General features: G+C 37.8%; 3 protein-coding genes across 5 annotated transcripts; 1 reads left to right on the top strand and 2 right to left on the bottom strand.

Annotated features, from left to right (window-relative positions):
• Nucleotides 1-211: 211 nt before the first annotated feature.
• Nucleotides 212-2125, top strand: RB195_020685 (uncharacterized protein; the record flags this gene model as incomplete). The annotated part of the gene is made up of 8 exons (XM_013442870.2): nt 212-263; nt 317-390; nt 456-604; nt 662-805; nt 1056-1161; nt 1273-1383; nt 1450-1578; nt 1973-2125. 8 exons carry the CDS (start codon nt 212-214, stop codon nt 2123-2125), a joined length of 918 nt encoding a protein of 305 aa, XP_013298324.2.
• A 691-nt stretch (nt 2126-2816) lies between these two features.
• Nucleotides 2817-8574, bottom strand: RB195_020684 (uncharacterized protein; the record flags this gene model as incomplete). Of its 3 annotated transcripts, XM_064189088.1 has the most annotated exons (14): nt 2817-3023; nt 3090-3256; nt 3337-3478; nt 3667-3777; nt 3877-4023; nt 4096-4270; nt 4348-4495; nt 5372-5489; nt 5549-5688; nt 5818-5984; nt 6082-6207; nt 6347-6550; nt 7156-7259; nt 7353-7487. In XM_064189088.1, the coding sequence occupies 14 exons, from the start codon at nt 7485-7487 to the stop codon at nt 2817-2819; spliced, it is 2091 nt and encodes a 696-aa protein (XP_064044969.1). The 3 variants fall into 3 exon arrangements, with proteins under 3 accessions (XP_064044969.1, XP_013298323.2, XP_064044968.1); XM_064189087.1 differs by lacking the exons at nt 2817-3023; nt 3090-3256; nt 3337-3478; ... (2 more) ...; nt 4096-4270; nt 4348-4495 and adding an exon at nt 8540-8574 and having other exon boundaries at nt 5298-5489; nt 7353-7509; XM_013442869.2 differs by lacking the exons at nt 5372-5489; nt 5549-5688; nt 5818-5984; ... (2 more) ...; nt 7156-7259; nt 7353-7487 and having other exon boundaries at nt 4348-4487.
• A 526-nt stretch (nt 8575-9100) lies between these two features.
• Nucleotides 9101-13439, bottom strand: RB195_020683 (uncharacterized protein; the record flags this gene model as incomplete). The annotated part of the gene is made up of 11 exons (XM_064189086.1): nt 9101-9202; nt 9447-9574; nt 9843-9943; nt 10019-10147; nt 10919-11029; nt 11110-11209; nt 11264-11415; nt 11478-11611; nt 12771-12857; nt 12939-13031; nt 13311-13439. 11 exons carry the CDS (start codon nt 13437-13439, stop codon nt 9101-9103), a joined length of 1266 nt encoding a protein of 421 aa, XP_064044967.1.
• Nucleotides 13440-13522: the final 83 nt, after the last annotated feature.

Raw genomic sequence — 13522 nt, 5'->3', positions numbered from 1 at the left:
TTTTTGCAATGATTGTGCTGATAAACTGGAACTAAACTGGAAACTATCTATGAACTCCATGACGCAAAATCCATAGACGCGATCTTATTCGGAGTTAAGATTAGCTTTTGTTTTTGACACTTTGCTTTCTCCGATTTTTCGTTCGGTCTCTGTGTTAAGAGAACTGTGCTTGAAGGTTTTGTTTTTGTAATCTGTTATTTAATACTTAGATATGGTGAAAGTGAAGAAAACGAAGAAGCCCACTGCTGCGTTCAACACACAAGGTGTTTAATTTTCTCCGGAGAAGCCTAATAAAACACAGATAGTCTTTTTTCAGCACTTCCCTTCAATACGGACAAAGGTCAACACATTCTTAAAAATCCAGGAATCGTCAACTCAATAATTGAGAAGGTCTTTGGAACTCCTACGTCATCACACATTTTCAATTAGTTCCTCAACAATCGTACACTTTCCAGTCCGCTCTAAAATCAACGGATACTGTGCTTGAAGTAGGTCCTGGAACTGGTAATTTGACGGTGAAGATGCTTGAATGCGCAAAAAAGGTGATCGCTTGTGAGATTGACCCTCGAATGATTGCGGAATTGAAGAAACGTGTTATGGCTACGTGAGTCACTATCTAACTAATTAATACGATGATTAGGTATCAGTTTTCACTTTATAGACCGCTTCAAAATAAACTCGAAGTTCGTCCTGGTGATGTCATGAAGACTGAATGGCCATTTTTCGATGTTTGTGTAGCGAATTTACCTTATCAGATCTCTTCTCCATTCGTCTTCAAATTACTCTTGCAAAGGCCTTTGCCAAGGTAATAACTCATTTGTCTGCATTTGTCTGTCGTCCACATTTTCATTTTTTTTTTAGTAGTACCGTTGCGTTATGACCTTAGGGGCTTCTGAGCAGAGGAATATAAAGTCTTAAAGCATTATTGTGCAGTTTTTGTTTTCTTCTTCTTTTGATAAAAATAGATATTTCGACGCTTCTGCTGGAGCATCTATATAAATAACATATTTTTTTACTCAGATATAGTGCCTTAGATGCATTCTGATGGATTTCAGATACGCTGTTTTGATGTTCCAAAAAGAGTTTGCCGACAGACTGATAGCAAAACCTGGTGACAAGGACTACTGCCGATTATCCGTTAATGTCCAACTTCTTGCCAAAGTTTGTTTCTACTGATTTTCCTCGTAATAATTTTCGTTCTTGCCAACATTTAGAAATAGTTTTGATTCCTATGATTTCATTTTCATTGGTTTTTTCTATGATTTCTTGCAGGTTGAGCACCTCATGAAGGTCAAAAGAACTGAATTTCGGCCACCACCGAAAGTAGACTCTGCTGTTGTACGTATTGCGCCAAAAAATCCACCACCCCCAATTAATTTCGATGTAAAATTTATTATTTTCATGATTAAAAGTGGTTGCTTCGAAATAAGTACCGATACGTTTGTTTAGGAATGGGAAGGCATGCTTCGTTTATGTTTCCTGAGGAAAAACAAAACGTTGCTCTCAATATTCAAACAAAATAATGTAGCTGAGCTGATAGAGAAAAATTACCAGAAGTTGTGCAGTTTATTAAATAAGGTAAGTTAGGTAGTTTGGATTCTTCGAACTTCTTGAAATACCTTTTCTATTTTATAATGAAAAACCTGAATTTGGACCTGGTATAAAGTCTCTGGTGTATCAAACCTGTGGACTTTATATTAGATCCAAATGTCCAAAGGATGCACCAACACGTTTTACCGCAATTCGTAATCGTTGAGGTTTTGGAACGCCTGCTGGCCTATACAATGACTTTAGAACCAACCTAGCTACGAATATTGCATTTTCTCTGTCTGTGTTCCCTTTTAATTGCTATTTTTCTTCTAAATACTGTTACCGATGGGCTCCCTTTGTCTCTATATGTTCTATTGCAGTAAATCAAATGTTCTTCACAGTGATGGATTTATTATCATTGTGTAAATTTTCTGTCTTTCAGCCAATCCCTAAAGACTTTGACGTTAAGAAGCTAATTGAAAACACCCTAGCAGAAGGAGGGTTTGCCGACAAACGTGCTAGAAAAATGAGCATCGAGCAGTTTCTTGCTCTTCTTCTCACCTTCAACAAAGCCGGTATTCACTTCCATTCATAGCCCTGTATTTTTTCATTTTTTTTTCTCTCCAATAAGTACACCTCCTTAGTTTTTTTATTCACTGTAACTGTAAATGACTTGAGGAGACTGTATTCTTTTAATTGAGAGGATGAGTAAGGTAAATTTCCTAGAACTAGAACTGTACTAAGTAGTCACCGTTGAACATATTGTGTCGACCTAACGTATTGCGTTTCATTTGAAGATGGTGCTGATCTGCTTGCATCGATTATCATCCCAGTGATTTTGCTGTCTTTGTGACTACGAAATAACCCTAATCGGGCGCAGCTAGGAGGGGACGTAAAACTATTATGTTTTTGTAAAATTGGCAGTAGATCATCGAGCTCTGGAAGTGAATAGTTAAAGGATATAATATGTTGAGTCGGTACAATATATTCGACGGATGACTGCGATTACTTCACAAAAAAAGAAGTGAAAATAGACGTTGGACGGTCGAAAGTATGTGGCCGTCGTTCATTAGCAGATCTCTCGCGTTGAACACACTTACCGAGCATATATTTGTTATAAAGAAAGTATGATTGAGTAAGTCACTGATTGATTGATTGTTTTTCAGAAAGTAGAAATAACTTCAGTACTGACTGGTACACCGTTGTTGTCCTTTATTGTTGAGTTTTGCTTGTTGATTTGTTCAGTTTACTATTTTTTATTATATGTCTGAAGTGAATACATGAATTTACTCTGATCCTGATGAGTCATAATCAGCAACGAGGCCACTCTTTGAGACGGTGCCATTCTCCTCTTTCTTAGCATCTTTCAAGTCCACGGCCACAACACTATCCACCATCACGTCTTCCTCATCTTCGTCCACCTCCCTTTTTATGTTCTTTCGTACAACTCCGAGCGACAAAGACGATTTCTTGGGAGTCGGTCCGGATTCAAACTAAAACTTGGTATAGATTTGAAAAAAAAATAGAACTGAAATATCGTAACTCCCTCCTCCACTTACATTATCATTTATTCTTCGATCACGATCTCGTCGTATGCTATTTTTCAAGCGCTCGATTGAAGAAGGGGTGGTTATCTCAGCAGATGATGTCGATGGTCCAGAAGTTGATGGGAATATCCGTTTTGCAGTGATTTCCTTCCGTCGCTCCTCTTTACGTTCATCATATGCTGTAGAAGGCATTAGACAAACATCTCATGTCACATGGAAAAAGAAATCCCCTATAATAGAAGAAGATCAAAATGCTCACATTTAACTGTTCGATATCGTGCTAGCATCTCGGCCACTTTCTTATCATGTGGATCTTCTGGAACGAGAGGAATGCTCAGAGAACATCGTGAGCGGAGATCATCGTCGCGAGCTCGCTTTTCGGTGAGTTCCTTCTTCTCTTTCTGAAACGAAACAAAATCTGTCTACAATGTTTCTACCCTTCTATAAATTCTCTGCCTCCACCGGCTATAAAAAGAAAGCTGATGAACGGTTTGAATATTCATTTAGAATGCCTTTAACTGGATCTCTGCTATACAACTTCAAGAATATAGTTTCGATTAAACTGTAGTTGACCTAAATGTCTTCATACCCTAAATTGTGCTCGCAGAGCTTGATTTGCAGCAAAATCATCTCGAAGCCTCTCTTGAACCCATTCAATTTTTTCCATGCGAGATTCTTCGTTGGTCGCTTTGCCTTTATCCTGAATAGATCTAAATGTATGCCCGAGCGCAAGTGATATTTTTAATTTGGTTTATCGTTTAAATCTCAACCTAAAATTTATCAAGCTAAGTAAATGTACCTCCTCCTGATGCTCTGTCTTGAACATTGCATCCGCAGCCAATTTGTGACTGAAGTCGCTATCCGAAGTATCAATTTGGTCGATTTCCGATGGCTCGAATCGTTTTTCTTGCCGTGAACATCCTTCTACTAATTCATAGTCAAAATTCTGAAAAAAAAGCACTCAATTGCTCTATTTCTTTCAAGTCTTAGTGGTTATTTACTTGGTCCATGAGCTGACCTTTGGGTCCGTTCGTATAACGAAATAATTATCGCACAAATGACACTTCATTCGAAATTCGTACAATGGTGTTGTGTAGTACATTCCAATTTTCTTCTTTTCCGCATTGTACCGTACACCCATACCAACATGGTTATTACAACCAAGGCACCATATGTTAAATGGCATTTCAAATCTGAATAAAGAAAATGCTTTTTGATAATGTAAAAGAGCATGTATAATATTTAACTGAAGTATAAAAATATGGCAAACCTAATAATGAGAATCCCTTGCGATATTTTATGAGCTCGTTCACGTAGTGCATGCGTGCCATGGTATCGATTTAAACTTTTGTGCTTCTTGTAGTCAAAATCCGGTGGATAGTAGAAATTTTGACCTTTTCGTTCTCCCATAGTTGCGTCTATAATAAACAAACACGTTTGATACCGTACGAGTCGTAAAATCTATCAGAAATAAATAAATAGTGGTCGTCGATATCTATAAGGCAAACAACCATTCACAAACACTTTGAACAGCAAATACTGAAGTTTTTATAGCCACCAAGAAAAATAAACTAAGACTAAATTATGAACAATGTACCTTGATGTTTTATGCAAAAGTGACATTCCTGTTCTACCCGTAAATGTTACGACAATGATGCAAATTATAGAAAACGTTTACGAATGCTTAAGCGTATAAATCTCTTGCAATATGGCGATTCAAACATCAACAAACAAAACTAATTAGAGTAGTTGTAACAATAGAAATGGCAGAATGCATTAGTTAATGATAAACCTTGTAGACTACAATCAGAACCAATAAAATGGCGAGCAAAAATACCTGTATCAATGTATCCTGCATAAAAAACTGGGCAATACATATGTAAAGCACACAACTATAAATGTACATTTCTTCAAAGAATTCTCTGAACGGACTGTTCAAAATCGTCGAAAATACTGGAGATTAACAAAGTAAAGTAAATGAGTTCGTGAGAAATTCATGTACATCCGGTCACAGTTAACACACAGATAAAACACAATTTCGAAGTTCAAAAAAAAAAATCGAGAATGAGATACTAACTAACCTCTTGTTTGAGGGAGAAGAGATTACAGGAAGAATGAAGCAGAAGTTTGGGGAACGCTTTTTCATTTGATAAAAAGCTATCATAGAAATTTTCCTTCGATTCCTACTGGAATTTCATCAAAACTTAATGAGCTATTGGGCTACAACCCCAAGCTATGAGCTTCTAAGTCGTCGAATAAATTTCTATCTTGAGATGATATTCTTGCCCAGTCACTTTCTGAGAGTTTGCTCTTTTCGGTTCTAGTATGCCACACATAAACACGAGTACAATTCTCCGCTTTCGGTTCCAGATCCAATCGTGATAGTCCTAAACCGGTCAGAAAGTTCGACTCCTGAAAAGAAAAAACATCACAACAGTTCTACTATTTCAGAAGAGAATATGCTAGAAAACCTGATAGCCTCTTGCTACGTCATACGAAAATGAAGCTTTGGGGTTTGCAATAACACGAGTAAGGTTTACTGCAAAAGCAGCCATATCGATGGGAAATGGACGTTCCGGCTTCCAAACAGCGTTAAATCCTATTACTGAACCTAAAGAAATGAAATCGAAGTTATTTTAGTTTCTCCTAGGGATACGATAACTTTAGATTATTGTAGTATACAGAAATGTCGTATGATATCCGCGTTCTAAAGGCGAGCCGCAAAATCTGCACAACCTACCATTCCCAGCTAATAACGGCTTTTCCACCACCAAACCTCCGACGATGCCAACCGGCCAAATTCCCACAACTTTTATCGATCGGATCTCATCAAACAATCGCAAATCATATGTGTTATCATCGTCGCCGAAATAAATTGCTCCCGTCTTTGCTCGCGAGAGCTGCGTCCTTTAAATAAACTCATAATGTGTACTGTATAAACTAATAATATTGAATCGAAGTTGATGTGAACCAATTTCGATGAAAATACATACGATAGTTTCACCTTATCCAAGACAAGGCAGCATTTCGTTGAGGTACACCTCTAGGCAAATACCAACTTGGATCAGAAAACTTCATCTTCATGTTCGTCGGAGTTCTAACATTTAGATGAGTGTGAGGCAATCGGGATCTAAATTCACGTCTTGCATTAGGAATTTAAACAGGAAGCAACACAGCAACATGACAAACAATGAAAATAAGTTGTACAATCGTATAGATTTCGTTAATGTGCAATAGTCAATGTGTAAAGTAATAATCTAATACTCTACCGTTTCAGTATCCTCGCGATACTATCCGAAACGGAATCTGCGTCTTCAATCACTATCCAATGTAGGTTTGGAACATGGGAGAGAGCATAGGACAGTCTTGTGAGATCAGCTTTTTGGGCAGGTCGAAAAGCGGTAGGAGTAACGAAATAGATCATAGGAGCATTCTTCCTATCCGGACCCACAAGACTCAAACGATCACGAACTCTACAATATCGAATCTGAGATGTTGGACCATAAGCTCGTTGAGAAATAAAGTAACGAAGTATTGGAAGGTATACAATAAAAATTCTTAAAAGATAGGGAAGATCTTGTTTTGTAGCAATCTACACAGTCGAATTCAGTAACTAATGACAAACCGCCTCTGTTCAGAACTTCACCCAAGAAGATAAAAAAAGAGGCGAGAAAGCAATAAAAACCACCACCAATAAAACGTTGTGCTCGGAAATGACGTTCTCGATATCTTCCCAGTACCGTACCTATCTACAAGTTTCAAAATGATATTTTAATTTCGACCTCTTCACCGCTGTTCTGTCAGCAGCTAAGCACTAGTCAACAAATAGAAATCACTTATACGTGGAGAAAATCTTACATGCAGCAGATATAATTTATTCGGATCTTTCGAGGTACAGGTAGGGGGTGAGAGTGTTGTTCACAAGTATGAAGTGCCCAATTACAACTAGTAATCCAGAGAAACGCATGTACAGCAGCCTGGCATGACTTCGTTTCCCCAACGATGCAACTTGTTACGCGATAAAACGGGGGCAACATCGACGTCACACAACAAATGGAATAACGAAGAAAAAACTCACAAGACCTCTAATTGTTGTTCTCTTCTGTCTAGTCGATAAATTTCACGTTCTTTATTCGAGATGTCCAGAAGTAGTCCATCCCTTTTTCGTTCCAATGTTTGGATCTCAAACAAACAAAACATCAAACGTACTGCCAGCAAAACTGAAAAAAACGAAAAAAAAAACATGTGGACAGAAGAGGAAACAGGGGGTCTAACCTCTGCTAGCAGCGTAATCTTCTCTTCATCCAGATTTTGCACTTTAGAAATAATAAAACCTAGTTGGCATAGAAAGAATAGTGCAACGGCAGCAAACGCTCGGAACCACCAACGGTCAAGGATCGAAGGCGTCATTTCTCTGGGATCTGGGAATTCCCTTCAAATTAGCCTAAACCCGTAAGAGATGTACTTTTCGTAATAGAAAGAACACCATTACAAATGTAATGAAACGGTAAACAATAAAATAAATGAAAAGCAGCTTTGCAATTGAAATCAATTCGTAGACTCGACTTGAGTATGTGCCGCACTATTGACATCGGAATGTACGCGCTATTAGATCCCATGGGATTAATGAGGCAGTACGGGAAGCGGACGCAGGTTTCCGCTTCTCGTATAATCCCCTAATTTGTTGAGGTTCATCGGAACGGCTAATCCATGGATGGCAATTCTTGTTTAAAGTGACGCTTATGAACCATCGATACAAGAAAGACACGGAGAACGCAGGCTTCGAGACTTCAGTCGAAATCTGATTGTCATTCCAGATCTTCATATTTATTTTTTTATTTTTTACTGTGAGCTCCCAGTAACATTTTATTCCTCAAGTTCATGATTTGACGACTTACTTCACTGCCCCCGCGGTGTCCACATTTCAAAATTTGGGTTGGATTAGTTCAAGCCCTCATTTCATATCGATTTTCCTTGGGCATTAGAGAGTGGTCGAAATCATTGAAACATAGCTTTAACTTTATCGTATTATTATTATTTTGGATTTTGAGAAACTATTTTGAGTACTGGCGTTACGGTGGAAAATAACCGACATTTCAAAACGCGAGCAGTGTCGTGTTGCAGCGATGCACAAAACAACGGCCAAGAAAGATCGAATTCTGGCGGAGTCCGTAGGTGTATTTGGTGTACAACAAAATGTGGATGTGAGATTGAATAAATTCTTAGTGTCCTTAGCTACCATCATAAAATGCATCGCTGACGGACAGTAAAGCGCTTGAAGTAAAACCGCTTTTTAGAATCTCTTGATGATTTCTGTGAAAAAGAGGTCAAAGTTTTCCCAAAATATACGATGTCCATGCCAGGGATACTCAAAACACTATAGAAAATAAGCTGCAACAATATCTGCTGAGTTCTTAAATGTGATGTTTTGTGTCTGAAATAAATCTTTTTTCCTAATTTACCTTAATACTTCTATTGTCCTATTTTTAAGGAACATTCGTCACCAGACTTGCGGGAGCTCGGAGATTTGAAGTAAATTTAGCTCTTCACCTGTAATAGAATAAAATAGCTCACTGTCATACAAGTATGAGATCACGTAATCAAGAAACGACAACGATGAAATTCAATACAAAGTTTGGTGATCACAACCTTGAAATACACTCATATTGTACCTGTATGTAATACTGTATTCTTGAGAAATCAGATCGAGAAAGGTAAACATTGAAAAAACAGCAATATGCAACAAACTTACAACGAACACTGCACCCATGTCATACAACTGTCACAAAAGTTTCTCTTAAGTGATGCCTAAATAAGGCAAAACAAGTTAAAACACCTTTGATCGATAGAAAGGTGAGGAGACAAAAAGTTATCAGAGGAACACATATATACACAAATTCAAAAGAAAAATTCGAACGGGAATAATATCGTAACCATTGCTTACATGACAACTTGTAAGAAAAAAAGAAACCTTAGACAAGATCATATCGTTTGAAAATTACTTTCTAGTGTTTCTATCTTGTTTAAAAGTCGTCACCAGTCTCCATTTCCTCATCCGCATCCATATCCTTACTCGTCTTTTTAACATCTTCCTTGATGAGTTCACGCAGCTCTTCCAACAAGTCCTTTAACAAATAAAGTTGTACAGCTAACAATAATATTAATATGAGTAGAAACTCTCAATGTTGACATGAGTAAGATTCTGATAAGTTAGGAGTAAGTTTAAAAAAAAAACAAAACAATTGGGTAAACAATAAAAACGATATTCGCTTTAAAGTGGTAGAATCGCGAAATTCCATAGTAAAACCACAAGTATGGAATCGATTATTTGTGAAAAATAAAGCGAAAATATATTCGGAATTTTTTCACCGCATGAATCCATCCGTTAACTTCTGGTTCTTGTGCTTTACTGTGGTCCTTTCTGAGCATCGCCTCCGCAAATGGCAACTTTATATCACAAAGGCTATACCACATTTGTCGTACTCTTGGCAAGCGACCTTAAAATTTGTCAGCGATAAAAATAATAATAATAAACAGAAAAACCTGTTCCTGTAAAAAGTAAGTCTAGCACTTGAAAACTTTTTTAACGACTAATCTTAGAATTCTTTGGCAATCCCTTTTTTTACTATAATATATGAATATAACAACAAAAATTTCGACTCCACCTTCCACTTCCAGTTAAATTCTTACATAAAAGTCTAATATTTTTCCATGCTGATCAATTGACATTATCAATAAGTCACATACATTAAAGGTGACACGAACCTGGCTGATATGTAAAATGTATAGGAGTTGAATTATCTGACTGGTAGCCGCGTTCCGCTGACACCTTAAGGCGCTGCCTTTCCGGAATTTTAGAATGTTGCCTTAAAAATTTCATTATTCGACTACAAATTGTCTACCAAACCATGCAAAGAAGATGAAAATAGTGCTAGATGTACCTAAAGGTAACCATGAGCGTCTGGTAGTTTTTCGACTCAGGATCTGTTCGTGGATCATACCCAAATTTACACCACAATCTTCCCCACGGTCCGGATTGAATGTAGAAGGCAAACTTCTGCAGAAGAGTTCTAAAATGCACAATTGTCCTAGAATGAGGGAATTTCAAAAATAATAATATATTTGGAGTACAGGTATGAGAAGAAATATTATTCTGAGTATTTCCGAGCATCAGAAAAGCTTCAAGGATTAACCCGACGTGGAGCACTAGTATGATGTTGGTATCCGGTGTAATTCCATACCAATTTCATTTTAGTTTCTCATGAAAAAAAAACAGAAACTTAGGATGTTCAATTCAAAAGCAATGCTCGAACTTAATTTTTCAGATTTTCGCAAGAATGAAACTGTGAAGGCTCACTGTGCATAGTATTATGTTAGTACATAACGCTAAGTTATGCTGCTAGAGGATACGAACGCAACGTTTCAGTGGCTGCAGATGTACACTCGTTTTCTGTTGGCTACTGCAATTATGAGCCAAGTTGAGCTGACTTTGACCTCGAATATTTTAATTTTTCAATTCTCACTATTGATTAGCAGCAAAGTACTGTCAAAATAAAAATTGCATGAATTTGCGCCCAAAATATGTCAAAAAGTTACAGAATTGAAGAAAATGAATTCCATCATTTTTGTATGAAATGGCTAATAACGCGTAGGATTTCATTGTAACTCATCTCCAAAAATCGATAATATGTAGCAAATAAGCGTTAGCTTTATAAAATATCCTGGTGGAAGAAGCTATGGAGAACCGGTCTTGCAGAAAATTTTGAAGAGTATTGTTTGTTAACGGTTGGCAGCAGACTATTTTATCATCTTTCGGAGAATCTGCTCTTCATTTCACCTACTTGAGTAAATTATCGTCGAGCCCTGTCTTGTACGCGATGCCGACTCTTGTCCATAATGGTCGTTCATCAAACAGAAGCGACAACATTCTGTGCGGTTCTTCATTCTTGCACCTTAAAGCAAACAACTGTTCCTTTTTCACCTGATAGACAAATAGTAGCAGATCAAAGTGAAATGAGTAGAAACTGAAAACCTGAAATTTGCATCAGCAACCGCTTCAGAAGTGGGAGCAGAGGGGAACGGATCACCTGCCTGTACGGTAACGGAGAGCGCCTTTCGTTCTACTCGCAAGTCTATAACATTTTGATGAACCGCTTACCACAAACTGTGTTCATAGAAGCACTTACTTTGTCCGTGTCCAGTCTTCCTACGCATTTTTTCCTCGGCGAAATCGGTTTCACGACAAAGGAGTTTATTTGATGGAGTATTATAGCGACTGAACTGGAAAGGCGGAAGATAAAGTGGCGTGTAGTCTGGAGATGGATCGGGTCGCTCCCACCTAAAAAATGAACGAATTTCTATATCTTCAACTCTATAGTGGGAGGAACAAAATGGTTTCACCAGCACAAAGCTGTCGGAAGATCCTGTGGTATGAGACGAGGTAAAAGATCGTCAAATGCATCATCTTCCTCCCGTTTCTTCAATGGTAGATATTGAAAATCACATATCGTATCAAATGTGTACAAGTAGTTCACCTGTAAATGACTGATGTGATGAAAGTAAGCGTTTAGAGAAGAAAAATTTAAAATAAGCTCTAATACTGCGCAAGAATAGGACACGGGATATCTATGAGTACGCATAACCCATTTGAACATATATTACAGCCTTTTCAGATGGGAGTTGAAATTTTCAATCATTTACAAAGCAGTGATTAATTAATTCCAGGTAAAGAGAAGCAGTTTAGACTATGTATATGATAATGGCTAGTTACAGGAAACCATTAAAAAAAACAGCACGTTAGGAACGGAAGAAAGGGAAATTGTTGGCAAGAAGAGGAAAGAAAGTGAAAGAATAACGTCGAGCTATACAATGGTTGCGTAGTTGATATCTACTTATTACTGTCAGCAGTTAAAGAAAAATGTTGCTACGAAAGGAAGAAAAGATGAACGATAATGAGAATCACTACTCAGCTACAGTATAATCGCAAACTTCTTTGGGAGGAGAATGAAACATTAGCATCATGTTGATAAGCATAAAACCAATTCTAACGCATTGAGAACAAATGTGGGTCGATGATAAAGAAGAGACCTTATGATAGCGGATGGAAAACTTAGAATTTCCCAAGGAACCTATTGGTGATGGTAGAGGAAGTTTCCAAAGAGAAAAGTCTTTCAACTTTCAGACGGAGACAGATCAAGTAAACTGTGAACTGGAGGATTTCAAAGAATTTTGAAATAATCGCGCAAAAAATTAGAGCACTAGAAACACATCCGGGAGGCAAAATGAAATATTCTGAACTGAAAATTATTTGAAGTAGATATATCGAAAGTATAAGTACGTGTAGTAAAGTCAAAACGACATGAAGCACGGTGCAGTTGCGTCAGCGGTTGTGCTCGAAGCGGTGCGGAGGAGCGTAGCGGTTAGGATCGAGTGGAGACCATTACTATCACCGTTCATTGCTGCAGTTCGCGATTTCGATCGGTCCCATCTCGATTCCAATTGCTCTTCGAGCTCAACCGCTTACACAACTGCAACGTGTTTCATTTTGACCGTTGTCTTTTCGACCCGACTATAAATATAATAAACTTTGAGAAAGAGTTGTTCATTTCAAAAGATACCGATAGATAGGATCCAGTAAAAACTCCGTCTCCTTCTATAGCGTAATTAGATGAAGAATAAGGATCAAAAACTCACCAAACCCAAGAATTTCGTCTCAATAACATCCGGTTTTTTCTTTTTACGGCGGATTTCCATCACAACTCGTAAAGTGCCAGAAGTCACCTGAAAAATCTTTTTTTTTAGATATTACAAAGTTTTGCATAGGAAACAAGTAGATAGTTTCCAATCGAAAGCAACAATTACGTTAACGTCACTTTTCTTCTCCGAAATTGATGCACTAGTGTATGGATTCTCTGGAGTATGTCGTAGCTCGAGCGCATGACCAGAAAAATGACTCTGAGAGCAAAATATAGCATTGAAATTAATGTCATGGTTGTCACTTTTCAAATATGTGCTTCCTTGCACATATTGCCTCTAACTCTACGCTTTGTATAGGAGATATCACTTCCTTGCTGTGTTGTGTCACCTCTAAATCCTCCGTCGTCGCGTCCTCTGAATCTCTAATTCTTGATTCCAGAAAAATTGTTTTACATATGGCACCACCTCTTGGTACTTCCTTTAGTACGAGCATGCACCACCCTACTAGTGTATCAAATAATGCAACGAATTCTGTACCTGCGAAATTCTCGACAATCCCCCTAGTGTTTCCAATGCTCGATCAAGATTTTTAACAATGCCCGGGTACTGAATAACAATAAGATCTGCTTGTGTTGGTTCCTGCGGTGGTCTCCGATAGGAATACATCTCTATAAGGAATAATTCTTGCAAATTTGAACAAAAGTAGTGTTCGCGATAGCTGCACCAGAACTTTCGTACTTTCGGACAGC

This window comes from Necator americanus, chromosome II (genome assembly GCF_031761385.1).
Source record: "Necator americanus strain Aroian chromosome II, whole genome shotgun sequence".
Taxonomy (NCBI): Eukaryota; Metazoa; Nematoda; class Chromadorea; order Rhabditida; family Ancylostomatidae; genus Necator; species Necator americanus.
Note: the sequence above shows the minus strand (reverse complement) of the source record. Positions and strands in the feature narration are given on the sequence as shown.